Below are 19,986 nucleotides of genomic sequence, written 5' to 3'. Positions count from 1 at the left end.
ATGAAATAGTATATTAAAAACACTTTAGGTCATCTTCAATGTGTCCCAAAAAAGCACAATTTAGTACACTAAGATGATCTTAAGTTTATATTAAGCAGTACTTAAGATAAGCTTTGAGTATATTAAGTGGGTTGAAAATAGAGCACTTTAAGTACATTACGGAAGTGTATTATAGAAGTGTACTAAGTGAACTTAAAATGTATTTTAGTTAATTTTTTAAAATCTAGGAATACATTATAAGTATAATTTTTATATAATTATATATTATTATTATTATTTAAATAGTTTATTATTGTATTTAAAAATGGTTTCAATTGTACTTAAAGTGTTAACGAAATACATTTTTTACAAATATGAAATAGTATATTAAAAATACACTTTAGTTCAACTTCAATGTGTCCCAAAAAAGCACAATTTAGTACACTAAGATGATCTTAAGTTTATATTAAGCAGTACTTAAGATAAGCTTTTAGTATATTAAGTGCAAAATAAGTGGGTCGAAAATAGAGCACTTTAAGTACATTATGGAAGTGTATTATGGAAGTGTACTAAGTGCACTTAAATAAAATGTATTTTAGTGCACTTTTTTTTCACCTGGGAGAGAATCCTTTAGCGAATCTGGAAGAGTTTTAACAGAGACACAGAGGTTAACAATCTTCAGATAGATATACTTCTCTTCGTGAACTTGGAACAGTCTGTAACGACAAGGAGACAGGCAGGTAAGTGGTCTTTTCCATTCGAGGCTTGACGCTGGAGTGCTGTTGTGAGATGGGTTTTATAGTGTTGGATAATGAATGTGCTGATTTGGAACAGGTGCTTGTGATCAGTACTCAGGTGAGAGTGAACGCTGAGTGGTGGATGGGAACAAGCTTGATTGATCCCTGACAACTGTATGATTTGTGAACATTTGAATAGAATGAATATTCTTTGCTGGTAGGATGCTGAATCCTCCAAATATCTACTAGATTTCTAGTTTTCAAGAGGTTGTTTAAAAGCTTTACAGATGCAATTTCAGTTGCTGGTCATGTAGATAATCTGTCTAAGAAAGGATCCAGATAGCAATTAAAATCCCCAGCTATTATTATGTTTGAGTCACTATCGTCTGGAAGCAGATCAAAAACCTTTCTGAAAAAATTTGGCTCGTCTGTGTTCGGACCATATATATTAAGCAGGGTTAATGAGAACGAGTTAATCGTACCAGAGACCAACAAATATCTACCAAGAGGGTCATTGTTAACAGAGGTTACCTGGAATGGGATATTTTTTCGAAACAATATTGCCACACCACGGGCATGCGAGGTGAATGGCGATTGGTATATCTGAGATACCCAATTACATTTCAACCTATGTTGCATAGCTGCTTTGATATGGGTCTCTTGTAAAAAAAATTATATCTGCAGAAAGAGATTTCAGGTGTTTAAAAACTTTCCCCCTTTTGACTGGACTGCCAAGCCCTTTCACGTTCCATGAAATCAGTTGTAAATCTCTGCCTCCTACATGCATTTTACCTTGTATTTGAGTCATTTTGAAAAAATGCGAAAAAATACAAATGCTGTTGTAACACTGAATGCAAGTGAGTAAAACATGTGCATCTGAGCCGAACAAGAATCATTTGAGTCAAGAATCATTTGAGTCAATTGAGTCATCTCAATTTCGTGAATGATTCACAAAACAATAATTTATCAGATTAAAGACTAGCTTCATCATTTTCATTTTCTGACGCGATCGGCTGACAATCTTCCTTCATCAGTTTTATCGTCAGTGCAGCGGCTCTACTGGAATGCAGCAAATTTATGTTGTAATGTGCCATTGATAATTAAACAAAATGCTTGACTTTAATAAACAGTTACCTATCTAAGCATCAAGAATGGTAAAACATAACAGCATGTAGGCTACAATGAGATTCGATCTCGGATCGCTTGAAGCTCCGTGAGGATCATGTTGTTGCGTTGTCCACAGAGCTATCGTCGGACCGCTGTTAATATTATGTTTTATACTCTTCCAAAGCCTCATTGATATATCCTAATATTTTTCCATTGCAATGTTTTGTGTTGAAATGTTTTCATTATTTATTAAATGTATTGAATTTAATTTCAGTATTGTGGTTATGAATTCGTTTAACTACATGTTTCACTTGAATTGATCTGCTACCAAATTCCAATCACTCAATGAGCCGCGGCGCGGCGGCAGATTATGCAATAGAGAATAAACTGACATTTTTCAAAGTCTGCGATTGTAGCGCCTCTTAGCGGTCAAAGGCAGCAAATACACCCCTGCAATTTTACCGCCGCCGTAAAAGTATTATTCTGGTTGAGTACCAACTGTACACTGCATTCTATGAGAAGGTGATGTATACCAACGTGTGAGTCATTAAATGAGGATTAATTAGATAGGAGACCCGATGCAGGTGGGGTTACCTTGACCGTTGGTTCAATCATAAAATACACAGTATCGAAAACAATAGTATTAAAAACACTACACAAGACAGTAAATTATCACACACAAGGTTCTGGAATGTATTGTTCATTTATAGACCAGGTCATCTGTGATTAATGCAGCAAAGCCTGCATTAAAGATTGTTACTGTCTCCGACATTGTCTCTGTCTTGAGCACGTGATCACATTTTTTAACAGCCATAAAACCAACTTATCTGATGGTGGTCATGGTAACCAAGACCTTCTTGCACTCACTGGGGGATGGGATCACAGATCCCAGAGTGAGTTTTAAAGTTTTAAAATATATACATATGTGTGTGTGTATATATATAGATTATATATGTATATATATATATATATAAAAGAAATACATAAACCATGATAAGATCTCGTGAATAAATGTTGATTAAACAGCTTCTCTGCTGCAGACAGATAGGTAGAGTGCTGTGATCACGAAAGAAGCTTCCCATTGAAATACATTTAAAAAACTTGCTGATATCACGAAAATAGCGAAATAAACGTGTCCGTATCACGAATCAATAGATTCAATTACGTGACCATATCACAAACTGCCGTGAGACTGGGTTGAATAATCCCAGATAACAACCGCTGAAAACAGATAACACAGGCTCATCCGGGTTACTGAAGTCAGCAGCACTATATGCTTGCTAGGAACGTTTTTTACTGAAGCATTCCTCGCATTCCATTAATTCCTTAGGGGGTCAAATTGACCCACGAGGGAAGGATTTGTTACTTTTTTAAATTTCAACTTGAATCTATTAATTTTTTTGTGTATTCGTGGTTCAAGTGCGACAAAAGTCCTAGGGTCTTGGACCCCTTTGATAAACACTAAAACATTTTTAAAAGGTTAAAAAGAGTTAAAAAGAGCAACATCTGAGCAAAAAAATACAGCAAGACAATAAAAAGTTGTTCTATGTTTCTTCTACCACAATCTCAGTTTTGACTATTTTTCTCTCAAATATTTCTTGCATGTCATATAAGTCTTATTTAGAAATTTAGAAACGAGCATTTTCTATTTTTCCAGCGTGTGAACATATCTCCGATACTACTCTCTATAAAAAACAATCGGATTGCTCTGTTTGTGTTGGAGTTTGTGTTTGTGCTTGTGCTTCGAATCGCTTGTTGTGTTTGAAGTTTGTGTTTGTGCTTGTGCTTCGAATCGCTTGTTGTGTTTGAAGTTTGTGTTTGTGCTTGTGCTTCGAATCGCTTGTTGTGTTTGAAGTTTGTGTCTGTGGTCGAACCGCTTTGGTTGTGTTTGGAGTTTGTGTTCGAATCGCTTAACTGTTAACGTTAGTTTGTGAGCGTGTGAACATATCTCCGATACTACTCTCTATAAAAAACAATCGGATTGCTTTGATATCGCTAGTTATATCCAACTTTCCGAACTTCCGTTACTATCTCTAACGATAGCCCGCTAGCATTGCACGCATGGCCTCGCCTATCGACCGTCTTATTTACACTCGAATCACTGAAATCGCTTTGTTTGTGTTGGAGTTTGTGCTTTGAATCGCTTTGTTTGTGTTTGAAGTTTGTGTCTGTGTTCGAACCGCTTTGGTTGTGTTTGGAGTTTGTGTTTCGAATTGCTTAACTGTTAGTTTGTGAGCATGTGAACATATCTCCGATACTAACGTTACTCTCTATAAAAAACAATCGGATTGCTTTGATATCGCTGGTTATATCCAACTTTCCGAACTTCCGTTACTATCTCTAACGTTAAGTTAGCCCGCTAGCATTTGCACGCGTGGTCTCGCCTATCAACCGTCTTATTTACACTCGAATCACTGGAAGGATACGGGTTCTATCCATGATTTCAGTCCTAAATTAGTAGTGATATTGGTAGCATCACTGCTAATTTATTGTTCATCTGTCATAATGGCGAATATATCGGATGTGTGTCTACCTCTGAGTGCAGGTGAGGACACGTTTGAGCTGCATTCGGTGCGGTTGGAGCTGGAGTCCGTGGAGAAGCAGATCCGTGATCTGCTGGGGAGGCAGGCCGAGCTGCGAGACCGACGATCAGCGCTTGAAGCATCACGCGCCGATGCTCACAAGTCAGTGGTTAGTAACTTTTCGACTCCGGCCTCCTCTACTCCGTGTATTTCTCTGCACAGGACCCGAGCACCCCTGGTTTCGTTTACCCCGACACCGACACAGCACCATGGACCCTGGATGATGCCACAGCGGAAGACACGAGCCAGGACCAGAGCAAGGACCTCTCCGCCCCTCCCGGTCTTCGAGATCTCCACCCGGAACCGCTTCTCCCCTCTTCGCGAGACGGAACGCGACGACGCTGTGATCATCGGCAGTTCCATGGTCCGGAATGTCCGCGCTACCTCAGGTAAAGGTATGGTGCGCACTCACTGCTTTCCTGGTGCTCGTGTTCTCGATGTCGCTGCGCAGGTCCCCGAGATCCTGAACGGTGACGAGCGCGTCGGAGCTGTCGTGCTGCACGCGGGGGTGAACGACATCAGGCTGCGGCAGACGGAGGTTCTGAAGAGGGACTACAGGAGCCTGATCGAGACGGTACGCAGAACATCGCCTGAAGCAAAGATCGTCGTGTCTGGACCGCTTCCCACGTACCGACAAGGACAAGAAAGGTTCAGTAGATTGTTTGCACTAAATGAATGGTTGATGTCATGGTGTAATGAACAGAGACTGCTCTTTGTAAATAATTGGAATCTGTTTTGGGAGCGACCTAGGCTCTACCGTGCTGATGGCCTGCACCCCAGCAGAATCGGAGCGGCTGTTCTGTCGGACAACATCTCCAAGACGTTACACACCATATGACTAGTAAGTCAAAGTCCAAATCACATTCTTTGCTGTCCCAAATTAATTGATATAAGTACCAGTGTAGAACACTATATAGAAACTGTGTCTATTCCTCGTTTAGTGAGGCCAAACAATAAATCTACTGCAGGATCTAAGAAAAATCTAATTGTGATTAAACCAGAAAATCTCAATATTAGTGAACAAAAACAATTTCTAAAGCTAGGTCTTCTAAACATTAGATCGCTTACACCTAAGGCGGTTATTGTAAATGAAATGGTCACTGATAATAGCTTAGATGTACTCTGCCTTACTGAAACCTGGCTTAAACCAAATGATTATTTCGGTCTTAATGAGTCCACTCCACCAGGATACGGTTATAAGCATGAGCCCCGTCTGATTGGTCGTGGCGGCGGTGTTGCAACAATCTATAGAGATATTCTTAATGTTACTCAGAAAACAGGCCACAGGTTTAATTCGTTTGAAGTACTTGTTCTAAATGTTACGCTCCTAGATGTAAGAAAGAAATCCCTATTATCTCTAGCCTTGGCTACCGTATATAGACCGCCAGGGCCTTACGCTGATTTCCTAAAAGAGTTTGCAGATTTTCTCTCAGATCTATTGGTCAATGCCGATAAGGCAATAATTGTTGGAGATTTCAACATACACGTTGATAACACAAATGATGCGTTAGGAGCTGCGTTTACAGATTTATTAAACTCCTTTGGGGTCAAGCAAAACGTTAGTGGTCCCACTCATCGTCTTAATCATACTCTAGATTTAATTATATCATATGGAACCGATCCAACCGATATAGATATTATACCGCAAAGTGATGATATCACTGATCATTACATGGTAACTTGCATACTACGTACGGCTGAAATGTGTCATGTTGCGCCACGTTATCGACCAGGCAGAACAATCCTTCCAACCACTATAGATAGATTCTTGAATAGCTTACCTGATCTATCTCCGCTCCTCAGTGAACCCAAACAAACAGAGGAACTAGAGGAAATGACTAGCAGTATGAGCACCATTTTCTCTAGTACATTAGAAACTGTTGCACCAATTAGATTAAAAAAGGTTAGAGAGAAAACTAAAGCACCATGGTACAACAGTGCTACGCATGTTATCAAGAGAGAAACTCGTAACTTAGAGCGCAAATGGAAACAAACTAATTTAGAGGTCTTTAGAATCGCGTGGAAAGACAGTATGTCACGTTATAAAAAGGCTCTAAAATCAGCCAGGTCTGAGCATCTACGCAAACTAATAGAAAATAACCAAAACAATCCAAGGTTTTTATTTAACACCGTGGCTAGATTAACAAATAAACAGACATCACCTGAACAAAATATTCCGTTACATTTTAATAGTAATGATTTCATGAATTTCTTCACTGAGAAAATAGAAAGCATCAGAAACACAATTGTAAATGTACAATCTTTGACAGCGTCTTATGATTCAGCCTCAATTATCGCCCCTCAAGAACAACTACAGCGCTTTACAACTATAGGACAGGAAGAGCTAAATAAACTTATCACTGCATCTAAACCAACAACATGTTTATTAGATCCAATACCCGCTAAACTACTGAAAGAAGTGTTACCTGTAGTGGAAGAGCCTCTTCTCAATATTATTAACTCGTCTCTATCTTTAGGACATGTTCCAAAAACATTCAAGCTGGCAGTTATAAAACCTCTTATTAAGAAACCACAATTAGATCCAAATAACCTAGCAAATTACAGACCCATTTCAAATCTTCCATTTATGTCTAAAATACTAGAAAAAGTTGTGTCCGCTCAATTGTGCTCTTTCTTGCAAGAAAACGATATCTATGAAAAGTTTCAGTCAGGATTCAGGCCACATCATAGCACAGAAACTGCGCTGGTTAAAATTACAAATGATTTACTTTTAGCTTCTGACCAAGGCTGTATCTCAATACTAGTTTTACTCGATCTTAGTGCTGCGTTTGACACTATAGATCATAAAATACTCTTAGATCGACTTCAAAATTACACTGGTGTTCAGGGACAGGCATTAAGCTGGTTTAGATCGTACCTATCAGACCGTTACCATTTTGTCCATTTAAATGGGGAAAAATCAAAGATAACGTCAGTAAATTATGGAGTGCCACAGGGATCTGTATTAGGCCCCCTGCTATTCTCAATTTATATGCTGCCACTTGGTAATATTATAAGAAAACATGGAATAAGTTTCCACTGTTATGCTGATGACACTCAATTATATATTTCATCTAGACCAGATGATAACACTAAATTATCTAAAATGACAGAGTGTGTTAAAGATATAAAATATTGGATGACGTGTAATTTTCTTCTATTAAATTCAGATAAAACGGAGGCATTACTGATTGGTCCAAAAAACTGCCCACAAAACCTCTTACAATACAACCTTAATCTAGATGGACGTCCTGTTACTTTATCCTCTACAGTAAAAGACCTGGGTGTTATACTAGACCGCAACTTGTCTTTTGAAAATCATATTTCAAATGTCACAAGAACAGCCTTTTTCCACCTTAGAAACATTGCTAAGCTACGTAATATGCTATCAGTTTCTGATGCAGAAAAGTTAGTTCATGCATTCATGACCTCGAGACTAGATTACTGTAATGCTCTATTAGCTGGTTGTCCTGCATCCTCAGTAAACAAGCTACAGTTAGTCCAAAATGCAGCTGCTAGAGTTCTTACTAGGTCAAGAAAATATGATCATATAACACCAATTTTATAATCTCTACACTGGTTACCTATTAAGTTCCGTATCAATTACAAAGTATTGTTACTGACCTATAAAGCCCTAAATGGTTTAGCTCCTGTGTATTTAAGAGATCTTCTATCGCCATATATTCCATCGCGCTCTTTAAGATCGCTAAATTCGAGGCTTCTGGTCGTACCTAGGATATCTAAGTCCACTAAAGGAGGGAGGGCGTTTTCACATCTAGCTCCTAAACTCTGGAATAGCCTTCCTGATACTGTCCGAGGCTCAGACTCGCTCTCCCAGTTTAAAACTAGATTAAAGACGCATCTCTTTAGCCAAGCATTCACATGATGCATCTCATACCTTTTATACTACAGTTAAATCAGATCAAATGCATTCATATTAAGAACAGCAGCTACGCTAATTATTTCCCATCTGCCTTTTTTGTTGTTATCTCGGGACGCCTGTCCCGAGATAACTCAAATAGAGTTTGTCAGCTCCAGTTAGTATCCAGCCTCTCATGGAGACTTCAGATGCCCCAACGCCTGTGATGAGACGACTCGACGCCTGTGAAGAGACGACCCAACGCCGGCGATATGTTATGCCCTAAATTTCATGATTAACTAACTGTATTTTTGTATGTATATTTTTGAAATGCATTTTCTGTAAAGCTGCTTTGAAACAATGTGTATTGTGAAAAGCGCTATACAAATAAACTTGAATTGAATTGAATTGAATTATTGCATATACATGTCTCATTTGTGTCTTTTTTTATTTCTCCTAAGGGATTTTAGGAGAAACATCTGAAATGTTGTTGATACTAAAATGAAAGATACATAAGAATCACAACTAAGTCTCCTGAGCTTAGGAAAAGCAACCACTGAGCAATACATTTTTCCTCTGGGTATGCTTGGAAACACATGCCACTGATGAAGGGTTGAACTCGAAAACGTTTTTCGCACCTTGCACTTTATTTGGGGCCTCTGGATAATAAATTAGACTAGTTTGGCCTATTTTTCATGTGCGGATCTTTTGTCCTTTTTAAATTTTGAGTTACCTTGGATACCTTTATCTACGCTCCGTAAAGAGTTTGTTCATTCAGCTGGTTTGGACAAGTAGTTTACCTGTGAGATTTTCAAGGTTTGAAATGAATGCCAGTGAAATCAGAAACACAGCAGTATTTTTCTTACAACAATGACTAGTATAGAGGTCTTTTAAACACTGTAAACAAACGTTTGAATAATGTATTGGTTAATAAACAGAAATTAAGCACCAAGTGACGTTGACAGATAATCTATAAGACACTATGGAAAACAAATACACAGAAAGAGAAAAACATGGGAATAATCAACTTAATCATTTAAAATGAAAACCCTCTATATTGATTAAACCCAGCCTTATCATATTTTCACACAAAAGAAATTAAAACTTTTAATAATAAGAACTTTATACAGATTAATTTACATAAAGAAAATATCATATCATTTTGAGTGTGATCACTGATAATTGCATTGTTGTCATTCAAGTTCATAATTCAAAGAATTATATATAATTTATAACAACGTTACTACAACAATTCTGTGTGGCAAAAATGGAGAAATGTAATAAACATCTTATGTTGGTTTTGTAAAGTTGCTTGTTTAAGCACATTCAGACGGAGGAGAGGTAAAGCAAAAGATAGAAGACAGCTGCAGCAAAATAAGGAAGACTAGGGCAAAGTAATCAATTGTTTAGTTATAGATAGAAAAAAAATCAAGAACACACGATGTACTGGTGGCTTCATATAGCATTAAAATCAATGAACACTTTTGTGAGAGTGAATTCAAAATGCTTTATAAGAAAAAAAAAAAAAGATTGTCAAGAAAGCTTTGCTATAAATCAACTGAACAGGTAAAAATGGATCAGAGGAAACACTCCGGAGAAATTGTTAGGATTTGCAAGTAGAAAGAAAAAAGGCTCAACATTCAGTATCAGGGGTGGACCAGAAGTTCAGGGGAGCACAGTACAGAAGAAACTCTCTCCCCAAGGGATCTTTAGAAGACTGAGCGTGGTTGCTTCATGCAGTAATGGGCTTCAGTTGCAGACACATAAGACGACTCCGGAAAGAAGTCCTCATGAAACTCTGCCAAAAACCTGAAAAAAGGAAGCAAAATATGTAAACTCGATAATACCACTACTGCTACTAATAATAACAGTTTAAAGCTGAGAACAAAATAACTTGTGGTCAGGTGAGCATGGGTGAGACCGTAACAGATCAACCATGTTCTGGGTCTCAGGGAGGCAGAAGACAAACAGACATGTGCAAGTTGTAAGCTCAGGAGAGCAAACCTTTCCTTCAAGTTTCCTTCTTTTGAGTGTTCCAGGTTGTTAAGGACCTAACTCAGGGCCTCATCTGTGTGTTCAAGATTTTAGGACCCTTTGGTGATCCAACAGATCTTCACGGTCAATGCTTTTTGGTATCACTTTATCAAACCTTTTTCCAGAGAAAGTTGTTGCATATTATCAGTATATGATTTTCTAATTTACATTAGAGGTAATATAGCTGATAATAGTTATTAGCAAATAACCTTTCATTCATTAGTTTGATGCATAATAAGGTTCTTTACCTTAAGTTTATCTTTCCATAGGATAAAGTAACTCTTCCATAGCCATGCACACACAACTTAATCACTTGTATATTATGCACTTTATTCCTTTGTCATTCATGGTATTCTTGACTTGACAGACTTTATTATCATTCAGAATACAACAAGTGTATACAGAAGGAAATTTCGTTTGCATAGGCCACAGTTTTTACAGTTTCAATGCAGTGTAAATGTTCATACAAAAATTATTTAAACCGATTATAATAAACCCTTCTTCCGCTTCTGGGTCGCAGGGGCAGCAGTCTAAGCAGAGATGCCCAGACTTCCCTCTCCCTAGCCACTTCCTCTAGCTTCCGGGGGGACACCGAGGCGTTCCCAGGCCAGCCGGGAGACATAGTCTCTCCAGCGAGTCCTAGGTCTTCCCCGGGGTCTCCTCCCGGTGGGACGCGCTCTGAACTCCTTCCCGGGAAGGCGTCCAGGAGGCATCCGGAACAGATGCCCGAGCCACCTCAGCTGACCCCTCTCGATGTGGAGGAGCAGCGGCTCTACTCTGAGATTCTCACCCTATCTCTAAGCGATCGCCCAGTCACCCTGCGGAGAAAGCTCATTTCGGCCGCCTGTATCCGGGATCTTGTCCTTTCGGTCATGACCAAAAGCTCACGACCATAGGTGAGAGTAGGAACGTAGATTGACCGGTAAATCGAGAGCTTCGCCGCTTTCTTCACCACGACAGACCGGTACATCGACCGGATTACTGCAGAAGCTGCACCGATCCGTCAGTCAATGTCCTGTTCCATCCTTCCCTCACTCGTGAAAAAAACCCCAAGATACTTAAACTCCTCCACTTGAGGCAGGAATTCTCCACCTGAAGTAGGCAAGCCACCTTTTTCCGACTGAGGACCATGGCCTCGGATTTGGAGGTGCTGATTCTCATCCCAGCCGCTTCACACTCGGCTGCAAACAGTCCTAGTGCATGCTGAAGGTCCTGGTCTGAAGGGGCCAACACAACAACATCATCTGCAAAGAGCAGAGACGAAATCGTGTTGTTCCCAAACCCGACACCCTCCGGCCCCTGGCTGCGCCTAGAAATTCTGTCCATGAAAATTATGAACCGAACCGGCGACAAAAGGCAGCCCTGCCGGAGTCCAACATGCACCGGGAAGAAGTGTGACTTACTGCCGGCAATGCGAACCAAGCATTACAAGGACCGGACAGCCCTTAGCAAAGGACCCCGGACCCCATACTCCCGGAGCACCCTCCACAGGCCGCCACGAGGGACACAGTCGAATGCCTTCTCCAAATCCACAAAGCACATGTGGATTGGTTGGGCAAACTCTCATGAACCCTCCAGCACCCTGTAGAGGGTATAGAGCTGGTCCAGTGTTCCACGGCCTGGACGAAAACCGCACTGTTCCTCCTGAATCCGAGGTTCTACTATCGGCCGTATTCTCCTCTCCAGTACCCTGGCATAGACTTTCCCAGGGAGGCTGAGAAGTGTTATCCCCATGTAGTTGGAACACACTCTCCGGTCCCCCTTCTTAAAAAGAGGGACCACCACCCCGGTCTGCCATCCCAGAGGCACTGTCCCCGACTGCCACGTGATGCTGCAGAGGCGTGTCAGCCAAGACAGCCCCACAACATCCAGAGACTTGAGGTACTCGGGGCGGATCTCATCCACCCCCGGTGCCTTGCCACCAAGGAGTTTCTTGACTACCTCGTGACTTCAGGTTGGGTGATGGACGAGTCCACCTCTGAGCCCTCAGCCTCTGCTTCCTGGAAGACGTGACGGCGGGATTGAGGAGATCCTCGAAGTATTCCTTCCACCGTTCGACGACATCCCCAGTTGAGGTCAACAGCTGCTCACCTCCACTGTAGACAGCGGTGGTAGGGCACTGCTTCCCTCTCCTGAGGCGCCGGACGGTTTGCCAGAATCTCTTCAAGGCCAGCCGATAGTCCTTTTCATCGAACTCCTCCCAGGCCTGAGTTTTTGCCTCCACAACCAGGCAGTTCGCTTGGCCTGCCGGTACCCGTCAGCTGCCTCAGAAGTCCCACAAGCCAACCAGGCCCGATAGGTCCCCTTCTTCAGCTTGACGGCATCCTTTACTTCCGGTGTCCACCACCGGGTTCGGGGATTGCCGCCTCGACAGGCACCGGAGACCTTACGGCCACAGCTCCGAGCGGCCGCTTTGACAATGGAGGTGGAAAACATGGTCCACTCGGACTCAATATCTCCAGCCTCCCTCGGGATCCGGTCAAAGCTCCGCCGGAGTTTGGAGTTGAAGATCTCTCTGACAGGAGACTCGGCCAAACGTTCCCAGCAGACCCTTACAGTATGCTTGGGTCTGCCAAGTCTGTCCAGCTTCCTCCTCCGCCATCGGATCCAACTCACCACCAGGTGGTGATCAGTTGACAGCTCCGCCCCTCTCTTTACCAGAGTGTCCAAGATACACGGCCACAGGTCAGATGAAACGTCCACAAAGTCGATCATCGACCTACGGCCTAGGGTGTCCTAGTGCCACGTGTACTGATGGACACCCTTATGCTTGAACATGGTGTTTGTTATGGACAAACAGTAACTAGAACAGAAGTCTAATAACTGAACACCGCTCGGGTTCAGATCAGGGGGGCCGTTCCTCCCAATCACGCCCCTCCAGGTAACACTGTCGTTGCCCATGTGGGCGTTGAAGTCCCCCAGTAGAACGATGGAGTCTCCAGTTGGAGTACTTTCCAGCACCCCTCCCAGAGACTCCAAGAAGGCCGGGTACTCTGCACTGCCGTTTGGCCCGTAGGCACACACGACAGTAAGAGACCTATCCCCGACCCGTAGGCGCAGGGAAACAACCCTCTCGTTCACCGGGGTAAACTCCAATACATGGCGGCTGAGCTGGGGGGCTATAAACAAACCCACACCAGCCCGCCGCCTCTCACCATGGGCAACTCCAGAGTGGTGAAGACTCCATCCTCTCTCAAGGAGTGTGGTTCCAGAGCCCAAGCCGCGCGTAGAGGTGATTCCAACTATCTCTAGTTGGAACCTCTCAACCTCACGCACAATCTCAGGCTCCTTCCCCACCAGCGAGGTGACGTTCCACGTCTCTAGAACTAGTTTCCGTGTCCAGGGATCGGGTTTGTTGGGGCCTTCGACTGCCGCCCGATCCTCTCAGCACCGACCCATTACGGTAATTAAATTTAGATAATTAAATATCTAAATATCTATCTAAATATATGACAGCAGTCTAGTGTAAGACCAGCAGCACTAATTATTTTTTATAAGTGTTCAACAGTCTGATGGCTTGGGGGACAAAGCTGTTATAAAACCTGGAGGTCCGACACCGCATGCTGCGGAACCTCTTTCTAGAGGCCAGCAGAATAAACAGACCGTAATGGGGGTGAGAGGGGTCCCTGCTAATTTTCCTGGCACGAAATGCACAGCGGTTCTCTGCAATGTCCTGAATGGAGGGGAGAGAGGTGCAGATGATTCTCTCTGCTGTCCTCACCACTCTTCTCACATCCTTCCAGTCAGAGGCACTACAGCCTCCACACCACACTGAGATACAGCTGGTCAAGATGCTCTCTATAGTGCTTCTGTAAAATGTGGTGAGGATAGGTGGGGGCAGATGGGCTCTTCTCATCCTCCATAGGAAGTACATCCGCTGCTGTGCCCTCTTTACCAGTGATGCAGTGTTTACAGACCAGGGGTCTCATTTATAAAGCATACGTACGCACAAAACAGGGCTGGAAACGTACGAACGCCAGTTCCCACGCAAAGGTTGTGATCTATAAAAAACAAACTTGACGGGAGAATGTGCGCACCTTTAAGCAAACTTTGAGCCATGCGTACGCACAATCTGGAGACAAAGGGATGATGAGCTGGTGTTAAATGTCTTTTTGTTTTTGGTCACTTTTAGACAGAAAATCTAAATTATTCGAATAAATTATACATATACAGACATATAATTAGAATATAATTTCACTCACCAAGCCTATCACTTGAAGCAAATATCCACACCTTAAATGTCCGCGCCAGCGAGCGCGTCGGGCCTTTTAGGGAAACTGACGCATATCTAACGGCAGATGAAGTAAAACTGTAAATCTTCATTTTGAGTCCTAATCATAAATAGGCATGTTCACAATAACAGTTTAAATAAAATAATGATTTAAACTATGATTATAATGATAATGATTAATGATTAATGATTTTTACTTCTGATATAAACATTCAAATTAAATATGACATTCTCATTAATGGAGTTAAACACTTAAACTAGCTACATGAAATTTACTGAAAAGTTAAAATATATATATAAATAGCCTATAAATATTTGTTGTGGATGCAATGCTTTTGAACACTTTTCCTTTGGCATGCTGTGTTTTAATGTTTTAGCTACAGAGATAATTGCTTATCAAGATAATAGCAGATTGTGCAAATATAATGCACAACAAGGTCGATCTGTTTCCATTAGAAATATAAATCAATTAAAAATACAATTTGGTCAGTGGAAAAGATTGAGAAAAACTTTATCTGAAATGTATTTTACACTATTTGATTTATTTATTCAAAAACAAGGCAAGGATAGGCTACTAAATTATTTGTATTAATGTAATGTGACGGCACATCCGTATTTCATATTTTCCTAATGTCTTGTACCGTTAAACATGTTATCACGTGGATGAATAATCATATGCAAATTGGAATTGGAAATTATTTATTTTTGGAATTTGGAAATTATTTATTTATGCACAAATAAACATTAAACTTGTCAAGCAAGAAAATATGTCTTGGGCCAGGTTATAGCAGCAATTGCTAATTTCCACCTGTAGTCCCTGGGCAGGTATAACGAATTAAAAATACAAATAAAATAAAGATACTGATTTTAAAATAGAAATTTCATGGAGTAATGAATAAAAATGGTGTCCATTATAATTACAAACTGGCAGGTTTGAAACAGAAACAGGGAGGCCATCAACCATCAAACATTTCAGCAGCATCTCCAGCACATTATGGTACAATCCAACTCTAAACACTCAAATGATATGCAGATGAGGATATGCATAGTGAAACTAGGCGTTGTAAGCTCCATATATGGTTATTTCGGGGAGACGCATGTGGGCACAATCTTCCGCTGAGTGGGATTTATAAAGTGAATTCTGCGCAGGTTCTGGCGTACGCACGGTTTTATAAATCTGAATATTTTTTTGTGTACGCCATTTTTGGCTTTCGGGCGCACGTACACTTTTAGTAAGGATCCTACGCACAGTTTTATAAATGAGGCCCCAGGTGAAATCGTGTGTAATAAACACCCCCAGAAACTTTATGCTGCTAACCACCTCCACGGTTATGTTGTTGATGAGTAGCATGGCTGGGGTGGTTCTTCCTGAAGTCGACATTGAGTTCTTTGGTCTTGTCGACGTTCAGGATCAGGCTGTTATCTCTGCACCAGCCCACCAACTGCTCCACCTCCTCTCTGTAGGCCAGGTCCTTGTCATCCTTGATTAGGTCTACCACTGTTGTGTCATCCGCAAATTTCACGTTGTGGTTTGTGGCGTACTTAGGGACGCAGTCATGCGTCATCAGGGTGAACAGCAGAGGACTCAGGACACAGCCCTGAGGGGAGCCTGTACTGAGATTGATGACACTGGAGGTATTCTGTCCAACCCGCACTGACTGAGGTCTGTCAGTGAGGAAATCAAGCAGCCAGTTCCGCAAGGGTCCCAGTTTGTCTACCAGATGTTGAGGGATGATGGAATTAAAAGCTGAACTGAAGTCCAGGAACAACAGCCTAACATGCGTGTTCTTCTCCTCCAGGTGTACAAAGCTCAGGTGTAGAACGAACGAGATGGCATCCGCAGTGCAGCGATTTGGCCGGTAGGCAAACTGGAAGGGATCAAACATGGGAGTGAGTCTGAAGATGATGTAGTCTTCAACCAGCCTTTCAAAGCACTTCATTATAATGGAAGTCAGTGCGATGGGCCTAGCATTTTTACACCAGTTGTTATTAGTCTTAATACACAAACCACCCCCCCAGGATTTACCACTGACTTCACGGCTCCTGTCGGCTCGAAATGTAGCAAGTCCTTCAATGCTAACAACGTTATCCAGGATTGATGTGTTAAGCCATATCTCTGTCAGGATTAAAGCACAGCAGCTTCTAAGCTCTTGTTTTGATGTTAATTCCAGCTGCAGGTGATCCATTTTTCCATCCAGAGAGCGGACATTTGAGAGAAAGATGGACAGAAGCGGCGTTCTGTGGGGGTTAGCTTTTAGCCTAGCTGTTAGTCCTCCCCGACAGCCTTCCGCCTTCGGTCGCATCGCCTCCACTTCCTTCTCTGTCTCCGCTTCCTTCTCGGTTTGTATTGGTAGGCAGGTCCGCTGATCTATCGGCCGTTGGAACTTGCCGGCATAGCACTCCAAGGCTACTTAGACACTCCTGGACACTTATGTCTATGAACCCGAAGTCGCTGTATGGTCATAATTCCAGTAGATACTGGCGATCATACACTACCTCATGATAAGTGGCGACTGTTTCCGCCGTCATAAGCAGAGTAATTTGGACGGAAAATTCAAAACTGTCGTGAGCCCGTGCCAAACAGCCGCAGCCAAACAGGGCGCCGCCATCTTGGATATTCATTTAGTATATTGTGTTAGTTATTCTCGTTTATCTTTTGTTAATAAATACATTTTATTACACTTGTGTCTTCCATGTGCTGATAATACAGCAAGAGGCTCTACAAGTTAACGATCTCACCAATCTTTCAGATAAATCAGCTGACCAGTTTACAATAATTCTAGATGAATGAAAAACCCCGTTTGGAGTGTTCTTATACGGCCAAGGTAAAAAAACTTTGACTGGTGCCTCAAACTAAGAAGGGGGGTGGTCATCTAATGCACTCATAACCACACCTAAAGTGATGTGTGATCCAAAAATCACAACGTTAGTGGTGACGTGAGTACCAATCACTACATAACTAGCGTTCCTGGGTGGGGCAAAAATAAAATCACTACACCTGTGATGAAGAGCACGAGCCCTCATGCAAGACTACCAGTGTTGAGTGCATAGTGTTGAACCAGAAACAGGAAGTATGACCATATTAGCACCGTTCTGTCAACACTGCATTCCGGCCCCCTATTGAACATTGTATACATTTTTTAATATTGCTGATTACTTACAAAGCACTAAAAGGTTTAGCTTCCCAGTACTTGAGCAAGCTCTTAACGCATTATAGTCCTTCACGTCTATTGCAATCTCAAAATTCCGGCCAGTTGATAATAACTGGAATATAAAAACCGACTGCTGGCAATAGATCCTTTTCCTATTTAGCACCTAAGCTTTGGAAAAGTCTTCCTAACATTGTCCGGGAAGCAGACACACTCTGTCAGCATAAATCTAGACTAAAAACACATTTCTTTGACCTAGCATACACAACACATTATCAACTTCTATAACTCAATGTTAGGCTGCATAGATTAGGTCAGCTGGAACTGGGAACACTTCCCTTAAATCCTGATGTACTCTTTACATCATAAGAAGAATGGCATCTACGCTAATTTTAGTGTCTTTGTTTATTCCGAGGTTTTCCCGCAGCCTGCCGGATCCAGATCTGACGAAGGATCTTCACCTGCACCCGAGGTCAATGCAGTGCTGAAGTGCCAACTAGCCTCTCCATATGGAGGATCCCTTTACCACTCTACAGATAAAGCATTGTGGAAAATTCACGTATCTACCCCGTAGTGATAAAATAAAATTCTGTATCAAATTTATAGGCAGGACAAGTAGTTTATTTAGGCTTGGTTTGTGAGAATTACAAACATGCGCACATATATTCAAACGCACATAACTATTCTTGATGCGCTCGTGACCGCCATCAGCGTTTCTCACAGGTTCGCGTTTAAAGTCTGTTTAGAGAGAACGGTGTCGTCTTAGCGGCCCCTAATTTAATAACAAATTATCCTTTCGACAGAAGTTAATCAATCAAAACTAACTTTAGCTGAAAAATAACATTATTCAAGAACCGCTATAAAGCCAAACCAATCTGTTACCTTAAATTATACGTTTATCTCTGTAAAGCAGCTTTGAAACAGTCTACACTGTTAAAAGCGCTATATAAATGAAGATGACTTGACTTGACTTCTAAGGCCAGACAAGTAGTTTGTTGAGTTGATTTGTGAAGGACTACACGCCCACCCCTGGTAAATATGAACATAACTGGCTGTAAAAAATAAATCTGCATTGTTTATCCTTTCATCCTCAAAGAGCAGAGACGAAATCGTATGGTCCCCGAACCCGACACCCTCCGGCCCGTGGCTGCGCCTAGAAATTCTGTCCATAAAAATGATGAACAGAACCGGCAACAAAGGGATACTCTGCTCTTTGCGGATGATGTTGTCGTGTTGGCCCCTTCAGACCAGGACCTTCAGCATGCACTGGGACGGTTTGCAGCCGAGTGTGAAGTGGCTGGGATGAGAATCAGCACCTCCAAATCCGAGGCCATGGTCCTCAGTCGGAAAAGGGTGGCTTGCTCTCTTAAGGTTGGTGGAGAGTTCCTGCCTCAAGTGGAGGAGTTCAAGTATCTTGGGGTCTTGTTCACGAGTGAGGGAAGGATGGAACGGGAGATTGAAAGACGGATCGGTGCAGCTTCCGCAGTAATGCGGTCGATGTACCGGTCTGTCGTGGTGAAGAAAGAGCTAAGCCGCAAGGCGAAGCTCTCGATTTACCGGTCAATCTACGTTCCTACTCTCACCTATGGTCATGAGCTTTGGGTCATGACCGAAAGGACAAGATCCCGGATACAGGCGGCCGAAATGAGCTTTCTCCGCAGGGTGGCTGGGCGATCCCTTAGAGATAGGGTGAGGAGCTCGGTCACTCGGGAGGAGCTCAGAGTAGAGCCGCTGCTCCTCCACATCGAGAGGGGTCAGCTGAGGTGGCTCGGGCATCTGTTCCGGATGCCTCCTGAACGCCTTCCTGGGAATCACATTATGAAATAAATGTTTTTCTCCAAAACACATTGGCCACAATTATTGGCACCTTTTTATTAAACACTTTTTGCAATCTCCTTTTGACAAGATAACAGCTCTGAGTCTTCTCCTATAATGCCTGATGACTTTGGAGAACAACTGACAAGAGATCAGAGACCATTCCTCCATGTAGAATCTCTCCAGATCCTTCAGATTCTCTGATCCATGTGGTGCTTCTCTTCAGTTCACTCCACTCATCAGGTCAGGGAACTGGGACGGTCATGGCAGAAGCTTAATTTTGTGCTCCGTAACAAATTTTAGTCTTGATTTTGATGTTTGTTTTGGATGTCGTTGTCCTGATGTAATATCAAACCACGGCCCATTATAAGATTTCTAGCAGAAGGCGGCAGGTTTTGATTTTTTATCTGTTGATATTTGATAGAATCCACGATGCCATGTATCTGAACAAGAAATCCAGGACCTCCAGCAGAAAAATATGCCCACAACATTA

General features: G+C 42.1%; 1 protein-coding gene across 7 annotated transcripts in view; it reads right to left on the bottom strand.

Annotated features, from left to right (window-relative positions):
* Positions 1-9,685: 9,685 nt before the first annotated feature.
* The window catches only part of LOC307000411 (MSL complex subunit 3-like), a 240,426-nt gene continuing 230,125 nt past the window's right edge, over positions 9,686-19,986 (bottom strand). For 4 of the 7 annotated variants that reach the window (XM_079615983.1, XM_079615984.1, XM_079615989.1 and 1 more), the window contains one exon: positions 9,686-10,073. In XM_079615983.1, coding sequence (XP_079472109.1) covers positions 9,974-10,073 — 100 coding nt within the window. In that variant the 3' untranslated portion in view covers positions 9,686-9,973. Of the gene's footprint in view, positions 10,074-14,500; positions 14,587-19,986 lie in introns of all 7 variants that reach the window. The other 3 variants (XM_079615982.1, XM_079615987.1, XM_079615988.1) reach the window with 1 other exon arrangement.

This window comes from Phoxinus phoxinus (assembly GCF_949152265.1).
Source record: "Phoxinus phoxinus genome assembly, chromosome: 6".
Lineage (NCBI taxonomy): Eukaryota > Metazoa > Chordata > Actinopteri > Cypriniformes > Leuciscidae > Phoxinus > Phoxinus phoxinus.
This window is presented reverse-complemented; position numbering and strand designations above follow the sequence as displayed.